Below are 25,234 nucleotides of genomic sequence, written 5' to 3'. Positions count from 1 at the left end.
ATGACACCAGGGACCCCCCAAATCCACCCCCAGGAACCCCAAATCCACCCCCAGGGACCCCCCAAATCCACCCCCAGGAACCCCAAAACCACCCCAGGGACCCCCCAAATCCACCTCCAGGGCCCCCCCAAATCCACCCCCAGGAACCCCAAACCCACCCCAGGGACCCCAAAATGACCCCAGGAAGCCCCAAACGCCCTCCTGGATCACCCTAAATGACCCCAGAGCCCCCCCAAATGACCCCAGGGACACCCAAACCCACCCCAGTGACCCCAAAATGCCCTGCCAGGACCCCAAATTACCCCAGGGCCCCCCCAAATGACCCCAGGAACCCCCAAACGCCCCCCTGGGTCACCCAAAATGACCCCAGGGACCCCGAAACCCCCTCCTGGGTCCCCCCCAAATGACCCCTGGAACCCCCAAACCCACCCCAGGGACCCCAAAATGCCCTCCCAGGACCCCCCAAATGACCCCAGGCGACCCCCAGACACCCCCCTGGGTCACCCAAAATGAGCCCAGAGCCCCCCAAACCCACCCCAGGGAACCCAAAACAATGCCAGGGACCCCAAAATACGACCCCAGAGCCTCCCCAGATGACCCCAGGGACCCCCAAACCCACCCCAGGGACCCCAAAATGACCCCAGGGACCCCCAAATCCACCCCCAGGAACCCCAAACCCACCCCAGGGACCCCAAAATTACCCCAGAGACCCCCAAATGCCCTCCTGGGTCACCCCAAATGACCCCAGAGACCCCCAAATGACCCCAGGGACCCCCAAACCCACCCCAGGGTCCCCCAAATGACCCCAGGCCCCCCCCAAACGCCCCCCTGGGTCACCCAAAATGACTCCAGGGACCCCAAACATCCCTCCTGGGACACCCCAAATGACCCCAGGGACCCCCAAGCCCCCTCCCGGGACCCCCCAGTCCCGCCCCGGGCACTCACGGCAGCGGCGCAGGCGGTGCTGCAGCGGGCGCAGGGCAGCACCCATGGGTGCCCCCGGGGGCAGGTCCGGCCCCAGCAGCTCCTCCAGCAGCAGGGCCTGGGCGCAGGCTCGTAGGGGGGTGTCGGGGGGGGCCCCCCGCCGCAGCCCCACCCCCACCCAACCTTTTGGGGTGGGGGGAAGGGTTGGGTGTCGGGGGGTGTGTGTCACCCTGCCTGGGTCCCCCTCATGGGTCCCTGGGTCCTTTGTTGGATGCCTGGGACCCCCCGCCTGGATGCCTGGGACCCCCCACTCGGCTCCTGGGTGTGACCCCCCCCCCCCCAATTTCAGGGTGTGTGCCCCCCCCCCAACACCGGGGTCCCCACCTTGGGAGGGGCGGAGCACGATGATGTAATCCTGGGTGCCGCACTCCAGCGCCTTCTTGAATTCGGCCTCGCTGCGGGGGGGGGGGGGTGATGGGAGACCCCCGACACCTGGGGGTGTCCCCCACCCCCACCCTGGGGGGGCTCCCGGCCAGGGGGGTGGGTGCCCTGGATGCTGGGGGGTGTGTCCCTCCCCCCAGGGACGCCGGGGTCCCCCCTCACCTGCTGACGAGCCGGTGCAAGGGGGCACCCAGGTGGAGGCTGAGGCGGGTGCTGAAGCCTGGGGGGGCGGCGGGGTGACGTCAGGGTGACGTCAGGGTGACGGCGGGGTGACACGGGGTGGGGGGGTGATGCAAGAGAGGGGCCACAGGTGGGGACACGCGTGGTGACATTGGGGGGGGGTGGTTGACACCCACTGATGGCGGGTGACACTGGGTGACACTGAGTGACACCGTGGGGTGACACCGGGTGACACTGGGTGATGTCAGGTAACACCGTGGGGTGACACCGTGGGGTGACACCGTGGGGTGACACGAGGGTGACAGCGGGTGACAAAGAGCGATGCCAGGTGACATGGGGGGGTGACACTGGGAAGGGGGACATGGGGTGACACTGGTGGGGGTGACACCACGGGGGTGACACGGGTGGGTGTGACTGGGTGGGTGACACAGGGTGACATGAAGGGGTGACACTGGGGTGGGGGGTGACACCGTGGGGGGGGTGACACTGGGGTGGGGGGGTGACACCGTGGGGGGGGGTGACACTGGGGTGGGGGGTGACACCGGGGTGGGGGGTGACACCGGGGGCACCCCCCGACTCACCGGGCAGCAGGGGCTCGCGGGGATTGACCTCCTCGGGCCCGGGGACGGTGACGACGACTCCGCCCTCCCCGGCCGGGCTGGGCGGGGCAGCCCCGCCCCTCAAGGCCCCGCCCAGGGCGAGGCGGAGGCGGGGCCTGTTGAGGGTGGGCAGGCGCAGGGCCCTCAGCGCCCCCAGGTTTGCCCCCAGGTGGGTCCCCAGCAGCAGCGTCACCACCCCCCACGTCAGCCTGCGACCCCCAACACCCGTCACGCCGGGGGGGGAGGGGCGACACCCCAACCCCGCCCCCCCCAGCCCCGGGAGGGGCCCCCAAAATCCCTTGGGGGGAGGGGGAGGGGGGCAAATCTCCCATGAGCCTTTGGGGGGGGCCCCCCAACCTTGCCCAGAAGCCCCCCCCAAGAGTACTAAGCCCCGCCCCCTCCATTCACCCCCCCGATGAAGCCCCGCCCCTCCAATGACCCCAGGAGGCCACGCCCCATTATCGAAGCCCCACCCAGGCCCCCTTAGGGACCCCGCCCCTTTCCCAAAGCCCCACCCCTTCCTAGATGCACATTGGCCACGCCCCTTCTGTTAAGGCCACGCCCCCTCCCAGCAGCCTCCCTCCCTCTTCTCAAGGCCCCACCCCTCCCCAGAGGCCCCACCCCCCCTTCCCAGCAGCCATTCCCCTTCCTGGAGCCCCACCCCCTTCTCGAGGGCCACGCCCCCTCCCCCGAGGCCACGCCCACCAAAAGCCCCCAGACCCAGCCTCCCACTCCCAGACCCTGAAGCCCCGCCCACCCTCAGAGACCACGCCCCCTCCACAGGCCACACCCCCCACCAGCCCCTCCATGCAGCCTCCCTCCCCCTCCCCTTCCCCTTCCCGAGACCACACCCCCTTCCCAGGACCCCGCCCCCTCCCCGGAGACCCCGCCCCCTCCCCGGCCTGCCCCGGGGCTCACCACGGCCGCCCCTCCAGCAGCGGCAGCAGCAGCAGCGCCAGCAGCAGCCCCGCCCCGTTCACCAGCGTCTCCTGCCCAGTCCCACCAGTAACACCAGTAACCCCCTCCCCCGCACCAGTAACCCCCCACCACTGCCAACCCCTACCCTCCCAGGGCCTCCCCGTCCCCTCCCAGTGCTCCCAGTCCAGCCCAGTGCCCCCCACTCCCCTCCCAGTGCCCCCCAGTTCCTCCCAATGCCCTCCCAGTGCCTCCCAGTCCCTCCCAGTTCCCCCCAGTCCCTCCCAGTGCCCTCCCAGTGCCTCCCAGGCCCTCCCAGTGCCTCCCAGTTCCTCTCAGTCCCCTCCCAGTGCCTCCCAGTGCCCTCCCAGCGCCCTCCCAGTCCCCTCCCAGTGCCCCCCAGTCCCTCCCAGTGCCCACCTGGCTGCTGTCCTTGGCGGCCACGTCGGCCATGTTGTCGCGCCGCGCCTGGTGCACGGCCAGCGCCGCCCGCGTGGCCCCACCCGCCACGCCCACGATGCACTGGGGCGGGGCACCCGTGTCACCACCGCTGCCCAGTGCCCCGCCCAGCACCCAGTGCCTCCCAGTACCCCCCCACTGCCCTCATTATCTCCCCAGTGCCTCCCAGTATCCCCCAATACCACCCCAGTACCCCCCCTTTATCCCCCAGCATCACCCAGAGCCTCCCAGTATCCTCCCAGTATCACACCGGTGCCGCCCAGTACTCCCCCAGTGCCTCCCAGTATCCCCCAGCATCCCCAGTATACTCCCAGCATCCCCCACCCCACCACCCACAACTCCCCCCAGTAACGCCCAGTACGACCCTCGTGCACCCCAATATCCCCCAGTGCCCCCCAGTATCACACCACTGCCCCCCAGTATCCCCCCCAGTGACTCCCAGTGCCTCCCAGTATACCACCAGTGCTCCCCAGTATCTCCCTCGTACTCCCCCAGTGCCCCCCAATATCCCCCCAGAGCCACCCAGTGCCTCCCAGTATCACACCAGTGCCTCCCAGTACCTCCCAGTATCCCCCTCATAACCCCCCAGTGCCCCCCAGTATCCCCCACTGCCCCCCGTACCCCCCCCCGCACAGCGGTGACGTCACGCGCGGGGGCGGGGCGGGGGGCGTTACCTTGGCCGCCGCCGCGAGGGCCAGGAGGGCGGGGCCAGCGCGGGGCCAATCGGGCGCCAGCAGCTCGAGCAGCAGCGCCGCGTCATTCAGCACGTCGGCGGCCAGCCTGGGCGGGGCCTGCGCGTCACGTGGGGGGGCGGGGCCTCCCGCGGCTGGGGGCGGGGCAGCAGGGTGCTGAGGGGGCGGGGCCTGAGGGGGCGAGGCCAAAAAGGGGCGGGGACTCACCGCCACTGCTTCGCTTCACAGTCCAGGCGGCTCCTGGGGAATCCCAGTGCTCCCAGTAAGGACCAGCCGCTCCCAGTATATCCCAGGGACACCTCCCACTGCTCCCAGTAAGGACCAGCCGCTCCCAGTATATCCCAGGGACACCTCCCACTGCTCCCAGTAAGGACCAGCCGCTCCCAGTATATCCCAGGGACACCTCCCACTGCTCCCAGTAAGGACCAGCCGCTCCCAGTATATCCCAGGGACACCTCCCACTGCTCCCAGTAAGGACCAGCAGCTCCCAGTATATCCCAGGGACACCTCCCACTGCTCCCAGTAAGGACCAGCCGCTCCCAGTATATCCCAGGGACACCTCCCACTGCTCCCAGTAAGGAACAGCCGCTCCCAGTATATCCCAGGGACACCTCCCACTGCTCCCAGGAAGGACCACCGGCTCCCAGTATATCCCAGGGACACCTCCCACTGCTCCCAGTAAGGACCAGTGGCTCCCAGTATATCCCAGGGACACCTCCCACTGCTCCCAGTAAGGACCAGCCGCTCCCAGTATATCCCAGGGACACCTCCCACTGCTCCCAGGAAGGACCAGTGGCTCCCAGTATATCCCAGGGACACCTCCCACTGCTCCCAGTAAGGACCAGTGGCTCCCAGTATATCCCAGGGACACCTCCCACTGCTCCCAGTAAGGAACAGCCGCTCCCAGTATATCCCAGGGACACCTCCCACTGCTCCCAGGAAGGACCAGTGGCTCCCAGTATATCCCAGGGACACCTCCCACTGCTCCCAGTAAGGAACAGCCGCTCCCAGTATATCCCAGGGACACCTCCCACTGCTCCCAGAAAGGAACAGCCGCTCCCAGTATATCCCAGGGACACCTCCCACTGCTCCCAGTAAGGACCAGTGGCTCCCAGTATATCCCAGGGACACCTCCCACTGCTCCCAGAAAGGAACAGCCGCTCCCAGTATATCCCAGGGACACCTCCCACTGCTCCCAGTAAGGACCAGTGGCTCCCAGTATATCCCAGGGACACCTCCCACTGCTCCCAGAAAGGAACAGCCGCTCCCAGTATATCCCAGGGACACCTCCCACTGCTCCCAGTAAGGACCAGTGGCTCCCAGTATATCCCAGGGACACCTCCCACTGCTCCCAGTAAGGAACAGCCGCTCCCAGTATATCCCAGGGACACCTCCCACTGCTCCCAGAAAGGAACAGCCGCTCCCAGTATATCCCAGGGACACCTCCCACTGCTCCCAGTAAGGACCAGCGGCTCCCAGTATATCCCAGGGACACCTCCCACTGCTCCCAGTAAGGAACAGCCGCTCCCAGTATATCCCAGGGACACCTCCCACTGCTCCCAGAAAGGAACAGCCGCTCCCAGTATATCCCAGGGACACCTCCCACTGCTCCCAGTAAGGACCAGTGGCTCCCAGTATATCCCAGGGACACCTCCCACTGCTCCCAGTAAGGAACAGCCGCTCCCAGTATATCCCAGGGACACCTCCCACTGCTCCCAGTAAGGACCAGCGGCTCCCAGTATATCCCAGGGACACCTCCCACTGCTCCCAGTAAGGAACAGCCGCTCCCAGTATATCCCAGGGACACCTCCCACTGCTCCCAGTAAGGACCAGCAGCTCCCAGTATATCCCCGGGACACCTCCCACTGCTCCCAGTAAGGAACAGCCGCTCCCAGTATATCCCAGGGACACCTCCCACTGCTCCCAGAAAGGAACAGCCGCTCCCAGTATATCCCAGGGACACCTCCCACTGCTCCCAGTAAGGACCAGCGGCTCCCAGTATATCCCAGGGACACCTCCCACTGCTCCCAGTAAGGACCAGCCGCTCCCAGTATATCCCAGGGACACCTCCCACTGCTCCCAGTAAGGACCAGCAGCTCCCAGTATATCCCAGGGACACCTCCCACTGCTCCCAGTAAGGACCAGCAGCTCCCAGTATATCCCAGGGACACCTCCCACTGCTCCCAGTAAGGACCAGCGGCTCCCAGTATATCCCAGGGACACCTCCCACTGCTCCCAGTAAGGACCAGCGGCTCCCAGTATATCCCCGGGACACCTCCCACTGCTCCCAGTAAGGACCAGCGGCTCCCAGTATATCCCAGGGACACCTCCCACTGCTCCCAGTAAGGACCAGTGGCTCCCAGTATATCCCAGGGACACCTCCCACTGCTCCCAGTAAGGACCAGCCGCTCCCAGTATATCCCAGGGACACCTCCCACTGCTCCCAGTAAGGACCAGCCGCTCCCAGTATATCCCAGGGACACCTCCCACTGCTCCCAGTAAGGACCAGCCGCTCCCAGTATATCCCAGGGACACCTCCCACTGCTCCCAGTAAGGACCAGCCGCTCCCAGTATATCCCAGGGACACCTCCCACTGCTCCCAGTAAGGACCAGCCGCTCCCAGTATATCCCAGGGACACCTCCCACTGCTCCCAGTAAGGACCAGCAGCTCCCAGTATATCCCAGGGACACCTCCCACTGCTCCCAGTAAGGACCAGCAGCTCCCAGTATATCCCAGGGACACCTCCCACTGCTCCCAGTAAGGACCAGCGGCTCCCAGTATATCCCAGGGACACCTCCCACTGCTCCCAGTAAGGACCAGCGGCTCCCAGTATATCCCCGGGACACCTCCCACTGCTCCCAGTAAGGACCAGCGGCTCCCAGTATATCCCAGGGACACCTCCCACTGCTCCCAGTAAGGACCAGCCGCTCCCAGTATATCCCAGGGACACCTCCCACTGCTCCCAGTAAGGACCAGCGGCTCCCAGTATATCCCAGGGACACCTCCCACTGCTCCCAGTAAGGACCAGCAGCTCCCAGTATATCCCAGGGACACCTCCCACTGCTCCCAGTAAGGACCAGCGGCTCCCAGTATATCCCAGGGACACCTCCCACTGCTCCCAGTAAGGACCAGCCGCTCCCAGTATATCCCAGGGACACCTCCCACTGCTCCCAGTAAGGACCAGCCGCTCCCAGTATATCCCAGGGACACCTCCCACTGCTCCCAGTAAGGAACAGCCGCTCCCAGTATATCCCAGGGACACCTCCCACTGCTCCCAGTAAGGACCAGTGGCTCCCAGTATATCCCAGGGACACCTCCCACTGCTCCCAGTAAGGACCAGTGGCTCCCAGTATATCCCAGGGACACCTCCCACTGCTCCCAGTAAGGACCAGCAGCTCCCAGTATATCCCAGGGACACCTCCCACTGCTCCCAGGAAGGACCAGTGGCTCCCAGTATATCCCAGGGACACCTCCCACTGCTCCCAGTAAGGACCACCGGCTCCCAGTATATCCCAGGGACACCTCCCACTGCTCCCAGTAAGGACCAGCAGCTCCCAGTATATCCCAGGGACACCTCCCACTGCTCCCAGTAAGGACCAGCAGCTCCCAGTATATCCCAGGGACACCTCCCACTGCTCCCAGTAAGGACCAGTGGCTCCCAGTATATCCCAGGGACACCTCCCACTGCTCCCAGTAAGGACCAGTGGCTCCCAGTATATCCCAGGGACACCTCCCACTGCTCCCAGTAAGGACCAGTGGCTCCCAGTATATCCCAGGGACACCTCCCACTGCTCCCAGTAAGGACCAGTGGCTCCCAGTATATCCCAGGGACACCTCCCACTGCTCCCAGTAAGGAACAGCCGCTCCCAGTATATCCCAGGGACACCTCCCACTGCTCCCAGTAAGGACCAGCGGCTCCCAGTATATCCCAGGGACACCTCCCACTGCTCCCAGTAAGGACCAGCAGCTCCCAGTATATCCCCGGGACACCTCCCACTGCTCCCAGTAAGGACCAGCCGCTCCCAGTATATCCCAGGGACACCTCCCACTGCTCCCAGTAAGGACCAGTGGCTCCCAGTATATCCCAGGGACACCTCCCACTGCTCCCAGTAAGGACCAGCAGCTCCCAGTATATCCCCGGGACACCTCCCACTGCTCCCAGGAAGGACCAGTGGCTCCCAGTATATCCCAGGGACACCTCCCACTGCTCCCAGTAAGGACCAGCCGCTCCCAGTATATCCCAGGGACACCTCCCACTGCTCCCAGTAAGGACCAGTGGCTCCCAGTATATCCCAGGGACACCTCCCACTGCTCCCAGTAAGGACCAGCCGCTCCCAGTATATCCCCGGGACACCTCCCACTGCTCCCAGTAAGGACCAGCCGCTCCCAGTATATCCCAGGGACACCTCCCACTGCTCCCAGTAAGGACCAGTGGCTCCCAGTATATCCCAGGGACACCTCCCACTGCTCCCAGTAAGGACCAGCCGCTCCCAGTATATCCCAGGGACACCTCCCACTGCTCCCAGTAAGGACCAGCGACTCCCAGTATATCCCAGGGACACCTCCCACTGCTCCCAGTAAGGACCAGCGACTCCCAGTATATCCCACGGACACCTCCCACTGCTCCCAGTAAGGACCAGCGGCTCCCAGTATATCCCAGGGACACCTCCCACTGCTCCCAGGAAGGACCACCAGCTCCCAGTATATCCCAGGGACACCTCCCACTGCTCCCAGTAAGGAACAGCCGCTCCCAGTATATCCCAGGGACACCTCCCACTGCTCCCAGTAAGGACCAGCCGCTCCCAGTATATCCCAGGGACACCTCCCACTGCTCCCAGTAAGGACCAGTGGCTCCCAGTATATCCCAGGGACACCTCCCACTGCTCCCAGTAAGGACCACCGGCTCCCAGTATATCCCAGGGACACCTCCCACTGCTCCCAGTAAGGACCACCGGCTCCCAGTATATCCCAGGGACACCTCCCACTGCTCCCAGTAAGGACCAGCCGCTCCCAGTATATCCCAGGGACACCTCCCACTGCTCCCAGTAAGGAACAGCCGCTCCCAGTATATCCCAGGGACAACTCCCACTGCTCCCAGTAAGGACCAGCCGCTCCCAGTATATCCCAGGGACAACTCCCACTGCTCCCAGTAAGGACCACCGGCTCCCAGTATATCCCAGGGACACCTCCCACTGCTCCCAGTAAGGACCAGCAGCTCCCAGTATATCCCAGGGACACCTCCCACTGCTCCCAGTAAGGACCAGTGGCTCCCAGTATATCCCAGGGACACCTCCCACTGCTCCCAGTAAGGACCACCGGCTCCCAGTATATCCCAGGGACACCTCCCACTGCTCCCAGTAAGGACCAGCGGCTCCCAGTATATCCCAGGGACACCTCCCACTGCTCCCAGGAAGGACCACCGGCTCCCAGTATATCCCAGGGACACCTCCCACTGCTCCCAGTAAGGACCAGCAGCTCCCAGTATATCCCAGGGACACCTCCCACTGCTCCCAGTAAGGACCAGCAGCTCCCAGTATATCCCAGGGACACCTCCCACTGCTCCCAGTAAGGACCAGCCGCTCCCAGTATATCCCAGGGACACCTCCCACTGCTCCCAGTAAGGACCAGCGGCTCCCAGTATATCCCAGGGACACCTCCCACTGCTCCCAGTAAGGACCAGCGGCTCCCAGTATATCCCACGGACACCTCCCACTGCTCCCAGTAAGGACCAGCAGCTCCCAGTATATCCCAGGGACACCTCCCACTGCTCCCAGTAAGGACCAGCCGCTCCCAGTATATCCCAGGGACACCTCCCACTGCTCCCAGTAAGGACCAGCCGCTCCCAGTATATCCCAGGGACACCTCCCACTGCTCCCAGTAAGGACCAGCGGCTCCCAGTATATCCCAGGGACACCTCCCACTGCTCCCAGTAAGGACCAGTGGCTCCCAGTATATCCCAGGGACACCTCCCACTGCTCCCAGGAAGGACCACCGGCTCCCAGTATATCCCAGGGACACCTCCCACTGCTCCCAGTAAGGACCAGTGGCTCCCAGTATATCCCAGGGACACCTCCCACTGCTCCCAGTAAGGACCAGTGGCTCCCAGTATATCCCAGGGACACCTCCCACTGCTCCCAGTAAGGACCAGCCGCTCCCAGTATATCCCAGGGACACCTCCCACTGCTCCCAGTAAGGACCAGCCGCTCCCAGTATATCCCAGGGACACCTCCCACTGCTCCCAGTAAGGAACAGCCGCTCCCAGTATATCCCAGGGACACCTCCCACTGCTCCCAGTAAGGACCAGCCGCTCCCAGTATATCCCAGGGACACCTCCCACTGCTCCCAGTAAGGAACAGCCGCTCCCAGTATATCCCAGGGACACCTCCCACTGCTCCCAGTAAGGACCAGTGGCTCCCAGTATATCCCAGGGACACCTCCCACTGCTCCCAGGAAGGACCAGCCGCTCCCAGTATATCCCAGGGACACCTCCCACTGCTCCCAGTAAGGACCAGTGGCTCCCAGTATATCCCAGGGACACCTCCCACTGCTCCCAGTAAGGACCAGTGGCTCCCAGTATATCCCAGGGACACCTCCCACTGCTCCCAGGAAGGACCAGCCGCTCCCAGTATATCCCAGGGACACCTCCCACTGCTCCCAGTAAGGACCAGCAGCTCCCAGTATATCCCAGGGACACCTCCCACTGCTCCCAGTAAGGACCAGTGGCTCCCAGTATATCCCAGGGACACCTCCCACTGCTCCCAGTAAGGAACAGCCGCTCCCAGTATATCCCAGGGACACCTCCCACTGCTCCCAGTAAGGACCAGTGGCTCCCAGTATATCCCAGGGACACCTCCCACTGCTCCCAGTAAGGACCAGCCGCTCCCAGTATATCCCAGGGACACCTCCCACTGCTCCCAGTAAGGACCAGCCGCTCCCAGTATATCCCAGGGACACCTCCCACTGCTCCCAGTAAGGACCAGTGGCTCCCAGTATATCCCAGGGACACCTCCCACTGCTCCCAGTAAGGACCAGTGGCTCCCAGTATATCCCAGGGACACCTCCCACTGCTCCCAGTAAGGACCAGTGGCTCCCAGTATATCCCAGGGACACCTCCCACTGCTCCCAGTAAGGACCAGCCGCTCCCAGTATATCCCAGGGACACCTCCCACTGCTCCCAGTAAGGACCAGCAGCTCCCAGTATATCCCAGGGACACCTCCCACTGCTCCCAGTAAGGACCAGTGGCTCCCAGTATATCCCAGGGACACCTCCCACTGCTCCCAGTAAGGACCAGCCGCTCCCAGTATATCCCAGGGACACCTCCCACTGCTCCCAGTAAGGACCACCGGCTCCCAGTATATCCCAGGGACACCTCCCACTGCTCCCAGTAAGGACCAGCAGCTCCCAGTATATCCCAGGGACAACTCCCACTGCTCCCAGTAAGGACCAGTGGCTCCCAGTATATCCCAGGGACACCTCCCACTGCTCCCAGTAAGGACCAGTGGCTCCCAGTATATCCCAGGGACACCTCCCACTGCTCCCAGTAAGGACCACCGGCTCCCAGTATATCCCAGGGACACCTCCCACTGCTCCCAGTAAGGACCAGCCGCTCCCAGTATATCCCAGGGACACCTCCCACTGCTCCCAGTAAGGACCAGCCGCTCCCAGTATATCCCAGGGACACCTCCCACTGCTCCCAGTAAGGACCAGTGGCTCCCAGTATATCCCAGGGACACCTCCCACTGCTCCCAGTAAGGACCAGTGGCTCCCAGTATATCCCAGGGACACCTCCCACTGCTCCCAGTAAGGACCAGCAGCTCCCAGTATATCCCAGGGACACCTCCCACTGCTCCCAGTAAGGAACAGCCGCTCCCAGTATATCCCAGGGACACCTCCCACTGCTCCCAGTAAGGACCAGTGGCTCCCAGTATATCCCAGGGACACCTCCCACTGCTCCCAGGAAGGACCAGTGGCTCCCAGTATATCACAGGGACACCTCCCACTGCTCCCAGTAAGGACCAGTGGCTCCCAGTATATCCCAGGGACACCTCCCACTGCTCCCAGTAAGGACCAGTGGCTCCCAGTATATCCCAGGGACACCTCCCACTGCTCCCAGTAAGGAACAGCCGCTCCCAGTATATCCCAGGGACACCTCCCACTGCTCCCAGTAAGGACCAGTGGCTCCCAGTATATCCCAGGGACACCTCCCACTGCTCCCAGTAAGGACCAGCGGCTCCCAGTATATCCCAGGGACACCTCCCACTGCTCCCAGGAAGGACCAGCCGCTCCCAGTATATCCCAGGGACACCTCCCACTGCTCCCAGTAAGGACCACCGGCTCCCAGTATATCCCAGAGACACCTCCCACTGCTCCCAGTAAGGACCAGCCGCTCCCAGTATATCCCAGGGACACCTCCCACTGCTCCCAGTAAGGAACAGCCGCTCCCAGTATATCCCAGGGACACCTCCCACTGCTCCCAGTAAGGAACAGCCGCTCCCAGTATATCCCAGGGACACCTCCCACTGCTCCCAGTAAGGACCAGCAGCTCCCAGTATATCCCCGGGACACCTCCCACTGCTCCCAGGAAGGACCAGTGGCTCCCAGTATATCCCAGGGACACCTCCCACTGCTCCCAGTAAGGACCAGCAGCTCCCAGTATATCCCCGGGACACCTCCCACTGCTCCCAGGAAGGACCAGTGGCTCCCAGTATATCCCAGGGACACCTCCCACTGCTCCCAGGAAGGACCAGCCGCTCCCAGTATATCCCAGGGACACCTCCCACTGCTCCCAGTAAGGACCAGTGGCTCCCAGTATATCCCAGGGACACCTCCCACTGCTCCCAGTAAGGACCAGCCGCTCCCAGTATATCCCCGGGACACCTCCCACTGCTCCCAGTAAGGACCAGCCGCTCCCAGTATATCCCAGGGACACCTCCCACTGCTCCCAGTAAGGACCAGTGGCTCCCAGTATATCCCAGGGACACCTCCCACTGCTCCCAGTAAGGACCAGCCGCTCCCAGTATATCCCAGGGACACCTCCCACTGCTCCCAGTAAGGACCAGCCGCTCCCAGTATATCCCAGGGACACCTCCCACTGCTCCCAGTAAGGACCAGCGACTCCCAGTATATCCCAGGGACACCTCCCACTGCTCCCAGTAAGGACCAGCGACTCCCAGTATATCCCAGGGACACCTCCCACTGCTCCCAGAAAGGAACAGCCGCTCCCAGTATATCCCAGGGACACCTCCCACTGCTCCCAGTAAGGACCAGTGGCTCCCAGTATATCCCAGGGACACCTCCCACTGCTCCCAGTAAGGACCAGTGGCTCCCAGTATATCCCAGGGACACCTCCCACTGCTCCCAGTAAGGACCACCGGCTCCCAGTATATCCCAGGGACACCTCCCACTGCTCCCAGTAAGGACCAGCCGCTCCCAGTATATCCCAGGGACACCTCCCACTGCTCCCAGTAAGGACCAGCGGCTCCCAGTATATCCCAGGGACACCTCCCACTGCTCCCAGTAAGGAACAGCCGCTCCCAGTATATCCCAGGGACACCTCCCACTGCTCCCAGTAAGGACCAGCCGCTCCCAGTATATCCCCGGGACACCTCCCACTGCTCCCAGTAAGGACCAGTGGCTCCCAGTATATCCCAGGGACACCTCCCACTGCTCCCAGTAAGGACCAGTGGCTCCCAGTATATCCCAGGGACACCTCCCACTGCTCCCAGTAAGGACCACCGGCTCCCAGTATATCCCAGGGACACCTCCCACTGCTCCCAGTAAGGACCAGCCGCTCCCAGTATATCCCAGGGACACCTCCCACTGCTCCCAGTAAGGACCAGCCGCTCCCAGTATATCCCAGGGACAACTCCCACTGCTCCCAGTAAGGACCAGCCGCTCCCAGTATATCCCAGGGACAACTCCCACTGCTCCCAGTAAGGACCACCGGCTCCCAGTATATCCCAGGGACACCTCCCAGTGCTCCCAGTAAGGACCAGCCGCTCCCAGTATATCCCAGGGACACCTCCCACTGCTCCCAGTAAGGACCAGCCGCTCCCAGTATATCCCAGGGACACCTCCCACTGCTCCCAGTAAGGACCAGCGGCTCCCAGTATATCCCAGGGACACCTCCCACTGCTCCCAGGAAGGACCAGCCGCTCCCAGTATATCCCAGGGACACCTCCCACTGCTCCCAGTAAGGACCACCGGCTCCCAGTATATCCCAGGGACACCTCCCACTGCTCCCAGGAAGGACCAGTGGCTCCCAGTATATCCCAGGGACACCTCCCACTGCTCCCAGTAAGGAACAGCCGCTCCCAGTATATCCCAGGGACACCTCCCACTGCTCCCAGTAAGGAACAGCCGCTCCCAGTATATCCCAGGGACACCTCCCACTGCTCCCAGTAAGGACCACCGGCTCCCAGTATATCCCAGGGACACCTCCCACTGCTCCCAGTAAGGAACAGCCGCTCCCAGTATATCCCAGGGACACCTCCCACTGCTCCCAGTAAGGACCAGCAGCTCCCAGTATATCCCAGGGACACCTCCCACTGCTCCCAGTAAGGACCAGCCGCTCCCAGTATATCCCAGGGACACCTCCCACTGCTCCCAGTAAGGACCAGCGGCTCCCAGTATATCCCAGGGACACCTCCCACTGCTCCCAGTAAGGACCAGTGGCTCCCAGTATATCCCACGGACACCTCCCACTGCTCCCAGTAAGGACCAGCAGCTCCCAGTATATCCCAGGGACACCTCCCACTGCTCCCAGTAAGGACCAGCCGCTCCCAGTATATCCCAGGGACACCTCCCACTGCTCCCAGTAAGGACCAGCGGCTCCCAGTATATCCCAGGGACACCTCCCACTGCTCCCAGTAAGGACCAGCCGCTCCCAGTATATCCCAGGGACACCTCCCACTGCTCCCAGGAAGGACCAGCCGCTCCCAGTATATCCCAGGGACACCTCCCACTGCTCCCAGTAAGGAACAGCCGCTCCCAGTATATCCCAGGGACACCTCCCACTGCTCCCAGTAAGGAACAGCCGCTCCCAGTATATCCCAGGGACACCTCCCACTGCTCCCAGTAAGGACCAGTGGCTCCCAGTATATCCCAGGGACACCTCCCACTGCTCCCAGTAAGGACCAGTGGCTCCCAGTATATCCCAGGGACACCTCCCACTGCTCCCAGTAAGGAACAGCCGCTCCCAGTATATCCCAGGGACACCTCCCACTGCTCCCAGTAAGGAACAGCCGCTCCCAGTATATCCCCGGGACACCTCCCACTGCTCCCAGTAAGGACCAGCCGCTCCCAGTATATCCCAGGGACACCTCCCACTGCTCCCAGGAAGGACCAGCCGCTCCCAGTATATCCCAGGGACACCTCCCACTGCTCCCAGTAAGGACCAGCAGCTCCCAGTATATCCCAGGGACACCTCCCACTGCTCCCAGTAAGGACCAGTGGCTCCCAGTATATCCCAGGGACACCTCCCACTGCTCCCAGTAAGGACCAGCCGCTCCCAGTATATCCCAGGGACACCTCCCACTGCTCCCAGTAAGGACCAGCCGCTCCCAGTATATCCCAGGGACACCTCCCACTGCTCCCAGTAAGGACCAGCCGCTCCCAGTATATCCCAGGGACACCTCCCACTGCTCCCAGTAAGGACCAGCCGCTCCCAGTATATCCCAGGGACACCTCCCACTGCTCCCAGTAAGGACCAGTGGCTCCCAGTATATCCCAGGGACACCTCCCACTGCTCCCAGTAAGGACCAGCAGCTCCCAGTATATCCCAGGGACACCTCCCACTGCTCCCAGTAAGGACCAGCAGCTCCCAGTATATCCCAGGGACACCTCCCACTGCTCCCAGTAAGGACCAGTGGCTCCCAGTATATCCCAGGGACACCTCCCACTGCTCCCAGTAAGGACCAGTGGCTCCCAGTATATCCCAGGGACACCTCCCACTGCTCCCAGGAAGGACCAGTGGCTCCCAGTATATCACAGGGACACCTCCCACTGCTCCCAGTAAGGACCAGCCGCTCCCAGTATATCCCAGGGACACCTCCCACTGCTCCCAGTAAGGACCAGTGGCTCCCAGTATATCCCAGGGACACCTCCCACTGCTCCCAGGAAGGACCAGTGGCTCCCAGTATATCACAGGGACACCTCCCACTGCTCCCAGTAAGGACCAGCCGCTCCCAGTATATCCCAGGGACACCTCCCACTGCTCCCAGTAAGGACCAGCCGCTCCCAGTATATCCCAGGGACACCTCCCACTGCTCCCAGTAAGGAACAGCCGCTCCCAGTATATCCCAGGGACACCTCCCACTGCTCCCAGGAAGGACCAGCGACTCCCAGTATATCCCACGGACACCTCCCACTGCTCCCAGTAAGGACCAGCAGCTCCCAGTATATCCCAGGGACACCTCCCACTGCTCCCAGGAAGGACCAGCAGCTCCCAGTATATCCCAGGGACACCTCCCACTGCTCCCAGTAAGGACCAGCCGCTCCCAGTATATCCCAGGGACACCTCCCACTGCTCCCAGTAAGGACCAGCCGCTCCCAGTATATCCCAGGGACACCTCCCACTGCTCCCAGTAAGGACCAGTGGCTCCCAGTATATCCCAGGGACACCTCCCACTGCTCCCAGTAAGGACCAGCAGCTCCCAGTATATCCCAGGGACACCTCCCACTGCTCCCAGTAAGGACCAGCCGCTCCCAGTATATCCCAGGGACACCTCCCACTGCTCCCAGTAAGGACCAGTGGCTCCCAGTATATCCCAGGGACACCTCCCACTGCTCCCAGTAAGGACCACCGGCTCCCAGTATATCCCAGGGACACCTCCCACTGCTCCCAGTAAGGACCAGCAGCTCCCAGTATATCCCAGGGACACCTCCCACTGCTCCCAGTAAGGAACAGCCGCTCCCAGTATATCCCAGGGACACCTCCCACTGCTCCCAGTAAGGACCAGTGGCTCCCAGTATATCCCAGGGACACCTCCCACTGCTCCCAGGAAGGACCAGTGGCTCCCAGTATATCCCAGGGACACCTCCCACTGCTCCCAGTAAGGAACAGCCGCTCCCAGTATATCCCAGGGACACCTCCCACTGCTCCCAGTAAGGACCAGTGGCTCCCAGTATATCCCAGGGACACCTCCCACTGCTCCCAGTAAGGACCAGCAGCTCCCAGTATATCCCAGGGACACCTCCCACTGCTCCCAGTAAGGACCAGCCGCTCCCAGTATATCCCAGGGACACCTCCCACTGCTCCCAGTAAGGACCACCGGCTCCCAGTATATCCCAGAGACACCTCCCACTGCTCCCAGTAAGGACCAGCCGCTCCCAGTATATCCCAGGGACACCTCCCACTGCTCCCAGTAAGGACCAGCCGCTCCCAGTATATCCCAGGGACACCTCCCACTGCTCCCAGTAAGGACCACCAGCTCCCAGTATATCCCAGGGACACCTCCCACTGCTCCCAGTAAGGACCAGCCGCTCCCAGTATATCACAGGGACACCTCCCACTGCTCCCAGTAAGGACCAGCAGCTCCCAGTATATCCCAGGGACACCTCCCACTGCTCCCAGTAAGGACCAGCGGCTCCCAGTATATCCCCGGGACACCTCCCACTGCTCCCAGTAAGGACCAGCCGCTCCCAGTATATCCCAGGGACACCTCCCACTGCTCCCAGTAAGGACCAGCCGCTCCCAGTATATCCCAGGGACACCTCCCACTGCTCCCAGTAAGGACCAGCCGCTCCCAGTATATCCCCGGGACACCTCCCACTGCTCCCAGTAAGGACCACCGGCTCCCAGTATATCCCAGGGACACCTCCCACTGCTCCCAGTAAGGACCAGCCGCTCCCAGTATATCCCAGGGACACCTCCCACTGCTCCCAGTAAGGACCAGCGGCTCCCAGTATATCCCAGGGACACCTCCCACTGCTCCCAGTAAGGACCACCGGCTCCCAGTATATCCCAGGGACACCTCCCACTGCTCCCAGTAAGGACCAGCCGCTCCCAGTATATCCCAGGGACACCTCCCACTGCTCCCAGTAAGGACCAGTGGCTCCCAGTATATCCCAGGGACACCTCCCACTGCTCCCAGTAAGGACCAGCCGCTCCCAGTATATCCCAGGGACACCTCCCACTGCTCCCAGTAAGGACCAGCGGCTCCCAGTATATCCCCGGGACACCTCCCACTGCTCCCAGTAAGGACCAGTGGCTCCCAGTATATCCCAGGGACACCTCCCACTGCTCCCAGTAAGGACCAGCCGCTCCCAGTATATCCCAGGGACACCTCCCACTGCTCCCAGTAAAGACCAGCAGCTCCCAGTATATCCCAGGGACACCTCCCACTGCTCCCAGTAAGGACCAGCGGCTCCCAGTATATCCCCGGGACACCTCCCACTGCTCCCAGTAAGGACCAGCAGCTCCCAGTATATCCCAGGGACACCTCCCACTGCTCCCAGTAAGGACCAGCCGCTCCCAGTATATCCCAGGGACACCTCCCACTGCTCCCAGTAAGGACCAGTGGCTCCCAGTATATCCCCGGGACACCTCCCACTGCTCCCAGTAAGGACCAGCCGCTCCCAGTATATCCCAGGGACACCTCCCACTGCTCCCAGTAAGGACCAGCCGCTCCCAGTATATCCCAGGGACACCTCCCACTGCTCCCAGTAAGGACCAGCCGCTCCCAGTATATCCCAGGGACACCTCCCACTGCTCCCAGTAAGGACCAGCCGCTCCCAGTATATCCCAGGGACACCTCCCACTGCTCCCAGTAAGGACCAGCCGCTCCCAGTATATCCCCGGGACACCTCCCACTGCTCCCAGTAAGGACCACCGGCTCCCAGTATATCCCAGGGACACCTCCCACTGCTCCCAGTAAGGACCAGCCGCTCCCAGTATATCCCAGGGACACCTCCCACTGCTCCCAGTAAGGACCAGCGACTCCCAGTATATCCCAGGGACACCTCCCACTGCTCCCAGTAAGGAACAGCCGCTCCCAGTATATCCCAGGGACACCTCCCACTGCTCCCAGTAAGGACCAGCCGCTCCCAGTATATCCCAGGGACACCTCCCACTGCTCCCAGTAAGGAACAGCCGCTCCCAGTATATCCCAGGGACACCTCCCACTGCTCCCAGTAAGGAACAGCCGCTCCCAGTATATCCCAGGGACACCTCCCACTGCTCCCAGTAAGGACCAGCCGCTCCCAGTATATCCCAGGGACACCTCCCACTGCTCCCAGTAAGGACCACCGGCTCCCAGTATATCCCAGGGACACCTCCCACTGCTCCCAGTAAGGACCAGCCGCTCCCAGTATATCCCAGGGACACCTCCCACTGCTCCCAGTAAGGACCAGCCGCTCCCAGTATATCCCCGGGACACCTCCCACTGCTCCCAGTAAGGACCAGTGGCTCCCAGTATATCCCAGAGACACCTCCCACTGCTCCCAGTAAGGACCAGCGGCTCCCAGTATATCCCAGGGACACCTCCCACTGCTCCCAGTAAGGACCACCGGCTCCCAGTATATCCCAGAGACACCTCCCACTGCTCCCAGTAAGGACTAGCCGCTCCCAGTATATCCCAGGGACACCTCCCACTGCTCCCAGTAAGGAACAGCCGCTCCCAGTATATCCCAGGGACACCTCCCACTGCTCCCAGTAAGGACCAGCCGCTCCCAGTATATCCCAGGGACACCTCCCACTGCTCCCAGTAAGGACCAGCCGCTCCCAGTATATCCCAGGGACACCTCCCACTGCTCCCAGTAAGGACCAGCCGCTCCCAGTATATCCCAGGGACACCTCCCACTGCTCCCAGTAAGGACCAGCCGCTCCCAGTATATCCCAGGGACACCTCCCACTGCTCCCAGTAAGGACCAGCCGCTCCCAGTATATCCCCGGGACACCTCCCACTGCTCCCAGTAAGGAACAGCCGCTCCCAGTATATCCCCGGGACACCTCCCACTGCTCCCAGTAAGGACCAGCAGCTCCCAGTATATCCCCGGGACACCTCCCACTGCTCCCAGTAAGGAACAGCCGCTCCCAGTATATCCCAGGGACACCTCCCACTGCTCCCAGTAAGGACCAGCAGCTCCCAGTATATCCCAGGGACACCTCCCACTGCTCCCAGGAAGGACCAGCAGCTCCCAGTATATCCCCGGGACACCTCCCACTGCTCCCAGGAAGGAACAGCCGCTCCCAGTATATCCCAGGGACACCTCCCACTGCTCCCAGGAAGGACCAGCGGCTCCCAGTATATCCCAGGGACACCTCCCACTGCTCCCAGTAAGGACCAGCCGCTCCCAGTATATCCCAGGGACACCTCCCACTGCTCCCAGTAAGGACCAGCAGCTCCCAGTATATCCCCGGGACACCTCCCACTGCTCCCAGTAAGGACCAGCGGCTCCCAGTATATCCCAGGGACACCTCCCACTGCTCCCAGTAAGGACCAGCGGCTCCCAGTATATCCCAGGGACACCTCCCACTGCTCCCAGTAAGGACCAGCGGCTCCCAGTATATCCCAGGGACACCTCCCACTGCTCCCAGTAAGGACCAGCAGCTCCCAGTATATCCCAGGGACACCTCCCACTGCTCCCAGTAAGGAACAGCCGCTCCCAGTATATCCCAGGGACACCTCCCACTGCTCCCAGTAAGGACCAGCCGCTCCCAGTATATCCCAGGGACACCTCCCACTGCTCCCAGTAAGGACCAGCCGCTCCCAGTATATCCCAGGGACACCTCCCACTGCTCCCAGTAAGGAACAGCCGCTCCCAGTATATCCCAGGGACACCTCCCACTGCTCCCAGTAAGGACCAGCCGCTCCCAGTATATCCCCGGGACACCTCCCACTGCTCCCAGTAAGGACCAGCAGCTCCCAGTATATCCCAGGGACACCTCCCACTGCTCCCAGTAAGGACCAGCCGCTCCCAGTATATCCCAGGGACACCTCCCACTGCTCCCAGTAAGGACCAGTGGCTCCCAGTATATCCCAGGGACAACTCCCACTGCTCCCAGTAAGGACCACCGGCTCCCAGTATATCCCAGGGACACCTCCCACTGCTCCCAGTAAGGACCAGCCGCTCCCAGTATATCCCAGGGACACCTCCCACTGCTCCCAGTAAGGACCAGCCGCTCCCAGTATATCCCAGGGACACCTCCCACTGCTCCCAGTAAGGACCAGCCGCTCCCAGTATATCCCAGGGACACCTCCCACTGCTCCCAGTAAGGACCAGCCGCTCCCAGTATATCCCAGGGACAACTCCCACTGCTCCCAGTAAGGACCAGCCGCTCCCAGTATATCCCAGGGACACCTCCCACTGCTCCCAGTAAGGACCAGCCGCTCCCAGTATATCCCAGGGACACCTCCCACTGCTCCCAGTAAGGACCAGCCGCTCCCAGTATATCCCAGTCCCTCCCAGTGCCCCAGCGCTCACCCCTGGATCCAGGCGAACGTGATGCGAGTCACCATCCCGATCCCGTCTGCAGGGGGCCACCGGGTTTTGGGGTGAAAACAGGTGATTTTGGTTGCAGGCGAGTTTTGGGGTGAAATCGGGGGGTTTTGGGTACGGAAGGGGTGGGATAAAAATAGCGGATTTGGGTTGTGGGGGTTTTGGGGTGAAACTGGGGAGTTTTGTGGGGTTAAAGTGAAATTTTGGGGTTAAAAATGGGATTTTTGGGGGCATTTGGACTGATTTTGGAGTCAAACTTGGACATTTTGGGGTATAACAGGTCAAATTAGTGAATTTTAAGGGGCCGGAGGAGGTTTTGGGGGAGAAGTGGTGGATTTTGGAGACAAAGGTGGATTTTTGGGGTGAAATTCAGAGGCTTTGGGGGTGAAAAAACGGGATTTTGGGGGCGTTTGGGCCAATTTTTGGGGCCAAACTTGGACATTTTTGCGGAAAAGGGGTCAAATTAGTGACTTTAGGGGTGCTGGACCGGATTTTGGGGCAAAACTGCAGTATTTTGGGGTCAAAGAGGGATCTTGGGGTGAAATTGGGAGGTTTGGGGCCTTCAGTATCAGATTTTGAGGTGAAATGGGGGGATTTGGGCGTTTCTGAGATAAATTTTGGGGTAAAATTGACAGCTTTTGGGGCCAAATGCGGGTTTGGGGTCAAATCAGTGGATTTGGGGTTAAAATTGGGGGATTTGGGGTCCAAGAGGGATTTTGGGGTGCAACTGGAGGCAGATTCTGGGGTGAAATTGAGAGATTTTGGGGTCTAAAGTGGGTTTAAAAATAAAACCAAATGTTTTTGGAGGTACAAGAACAGTTTTTGGGGTCAAACTGAGGGATTTTGAGATCCAAGAGAAATTTGGGGATGAAACGGTGGAATTTTGGGGGTGTCAGAGCAGATTTTGGGGTGAAACTGGGAGATTTTGGGGTCAAACTGAGAGACTTTGGGTTCAAACATGGGTCTGGGAGTCGAACTGAGGAATTTTGGGGTTAAAATGAAAGATTTTGGGGTCAGGCGTGGATTTGGGGTTCCCGGAAGGATTTTTGGGGTGAAGAGGGGAGGGCTTGAGGGTCGTCGGACTCACCCCGCAGCACCCACGTGAGGGTGGCCCCGGTGACGGTGGCCGCGCTGTCCCCCACCCCCACGGCCTGGAGCACCGCCCGGGTGGCCAGGGCGCCCGTCAGGGTGCTGCACAGCGCCTGCCCAGTGCTCCCAGTTACCTCCCAGTTACCTCCCAGTTACCTCCCAGTAGCCCTCTGCTCACCCCCTGCCCGCCTGCCCCCCTCCCAGTTACCTCCCAGTGCCTCCCCAGTCCCTCCCAGTAACCCCTAGTTGCCTCTCGGTTACTTTCCAGTGCCCCCCATCCCCTCCCAGTACTCCCAGTTACCGCCCAGTAACCCTCTGCTCACCCCCTGCCTCCCTCCCTGTTACCTCCCAGTGCCTCCCCAGCCCTTCCCAGTAGCCCCCAGCCCCCCTCCCAGTGTCTCCCAGTGACCTCTCAGCACCCCCCCCATCCCATCCCAGTACTCCCAGTTACCTCCCAGTCCCTCCCAGTAGCCCCAAGCTGCTTCCCAGTACTCTCCAGTCCCCTTCTAGTATCCCCCACTCCATCCCAGTCCCCCCCAGCACATCCCAGTCACCTCCCAGTAGCACCCAGTGCCCCCCCAGCACCTCCAAATCCCTCCCAGTCCCTCCCAGTGCCCCCCAGCACCCCTTCCAGTGGCCCCCAGCCCACTTCCAGTCCCTCCCAGTGGCACCTGGAGGGCATCCCAGCACTGGTACTGGAGGTAGTCGGGGCTGACGCTCTCGGGGTACCCCTGGGGCAGCAGCACCCGCTGGGGGGACACAGTGGGGGTCAGGTTGGGCCCCCCAGGGCCCCCCCAAACCCCCTTAGACCCCCCCGGCCTCCCTTTACACTGCCCAGCACCCCATTTGCCCCCCCAAACCCCAATATCTCCCCAGGACCTCAGTAACCCCCCCAAACCCTCCCAGGACCCCCCACTGACCCCATTAACCCGTTCAAGGACCCCAAAATCCCCCCAAACCTTCCCAGGACCCCAACATCTCCCCCTGCTCCCCCCCAGCACCCCAATAACCTCCCCAGGACCCCAGTATCTCTCCCATGACCCTCCCAGGACCCCAGAAACCCCACCCAGACCCTCCCAGAACCCCAACATCTCCCCCAGGCCTCCCCCCAGACCCCATTAACCCCCCCAACTCTTCAGGACCCCAGTAACTCCCCCAGGACCCCATTAACCCCCCCCCCCGAACCTCCCAGGACCCCCAGAATCTCCCCCAGCCCCCATTAACCCTCCTGCCAGGATCCCATTTACCCCCTAAACCCTCCCAGCACCCCCAGTATCTCCTCCAAGACCCCTCCCAGGACCCCCAATATCTCCCCCAGGACCCCCCCAGGACCCCAGTAACTCCCCCAGGACCCCATTAACCCCCCCTGGGCCCCAATATCACCCTCAGGATCCCCCCCCAGGACCCCATTAACCCCCCCAAACCCTCCCAGGACCCCCCAGGACCCCAATAACCCCCCCCGGACCCCATTAACCCCCCCCTGGGCCCCAATATCACCCCCAGGATCCCCCCCAGGACCCCATTAACCACCCCAGGACCCCATTAACCTCCCAAACCCTCCCAGGACCCCAATATCTCCCCCAGGACACCCCCCAGGACCCCAATAACCCCCGCAGACTCCCCCAAACTCCATTAACCCCCCCAGGACACCCCCCCACACGGAACCCCAATATCTCCCCAGCCCCCCAACCCCCCCGTCCCCCCTCTCACGGCAGCAGCGCGGCGCAGGCACGAGTGGGGGCAGGCGCCGGGGGGGACGCGGCGCTGGAGCCCCCCCCGGGGGTCCCCCTCGTAGTGGGCGGCTTCGCGGGAACCCCACAGCTCCCGGCAGAGGGGGGGGGGCGTGGGGGGGCCTGCGGGGACGGAGGGAGTGTGTGTGTGTCACGGAGGGGGGACATATACACAAGACATGGGGACGTTTGGGGGGGCACTGGGGTACGTGGGGGGGCCATGGGGGGACACTGGAGGGTGGGGGGGCTTGGGGGGGCATGGGGACCTGGGGGGCACTGGGGGGTCATTGGGGGTGAGGGGGCTTGGGGGGGCACTGGGGGGGACATTGGGGGGTGGGGGGGGCTTGGGGGGCACTGGGGGGACATTGGGGGGTGGGGGGGGCTTGGGGGGCACTGGGGGCCATTGGGGATGGGGGGGAACGGGGGGGGCATGGGCTCACTTTGAGACCCTAGGGGGGGTCACTGGGGGGTGGAGGGGCTTGAGGGGACCATAGGGTGATATTAGGGGGTCACTTGGGGCCGTCGGGGGCACGGAGGGGTCCGAGGGGGCCCACGGGGGTCCCGCGGGTGTGGGGGAGTCCCTGGGGGGGGTCCCGGGCTCCCCTCCCCCCCGCCTCCGGTACCCTCCGGCCGCTCCATCCCGCGTCGGCCGCTCGCACTGCCCACTTCCGGGTGCCGGGCTGGGCCGGCGGTCCGCCACGTCTCTATGGTCCCCGAATGGGACAGTCTGTGGGGAAAGTCCACCACATCTCTATCGTCTAACG

General features: G+C 62.7%; 1 protein-coding gene across 1 annotated transcript in view; it reads right to left on the bottom strand.

Annotated features, from left to right (window-relative positions):
• Nucleotides 1-25,234, bottom strand: part of RUSF1 (RUS family member 1) — a 26,457-nt gene extending 1,223 nt beyond the window's left edge. The window contains exons 1-13 of the mRNA XM_075076589.1: nt 25,094-25,234; nt 24,451-24,593; nt 23,412-23,489; nt 22,739-22,853; nt 21,637-21,682; nt 4,418-4,450; nt 4,193-4,298; nt 3,480-3,581; nt 3,063-3,133; nt 2,127-2,353; nt 1,528-1,585; nt 1,309-1,379; nt 946-1,107 (exon numbers count right to left, since the gene is read on the bottom strand). Coding sequence (XP_074932690.1) covers nt 946-1,107; nt 1,309-1,379; nt 1,528-1,585; nt 2,127-2,353; nt 3,063-3,133; nt 3,480-3,581; nt 4,193-4,298; nt 4,418-4,450; nt 21,637-21,682; nt 22,739-22,853; nt 23,412-23,489; nt 24,451-24,593; nt 25,094-25,109 — 1,228 coding nt within the window. The 5' untranslated portion in view covers nt 25,110-25,234. The remainder of the gene's footprint in view (nt 1-945; nt 1,108-1,308; nt 1,380-1,527; nt 1,586-2,126; nt 2,354-3,062; nt 3,134-3,479; nt 3,582-4,192; nt 4,299-4,417; nt 4,451-21,636; nt 21,683-22,738; nt 22,854-23,411; nt 23,490-24,450; nt 24,594-25,093) is intronic.

Source organism: Phalacrocorax aristotelis, chromosome 32, assembly GCF_949628215.1.
Source record: "Phalacrocorax aristotelis chromosome 32, bGulAri2.1, whole genome shotgun sequence".
In the NCBI taxonomy this organism is placed as follows: domain Eukaryota; kingdom Metazoa; phylum Chordata; class Aves; order Suliformes; family Phalacrocoracidae; genus Phalacrocorax; species Phalacrocorax aristotelis.
This window is presented reverse-complemented; position numbering and strand designations above follow the sequence as displayed.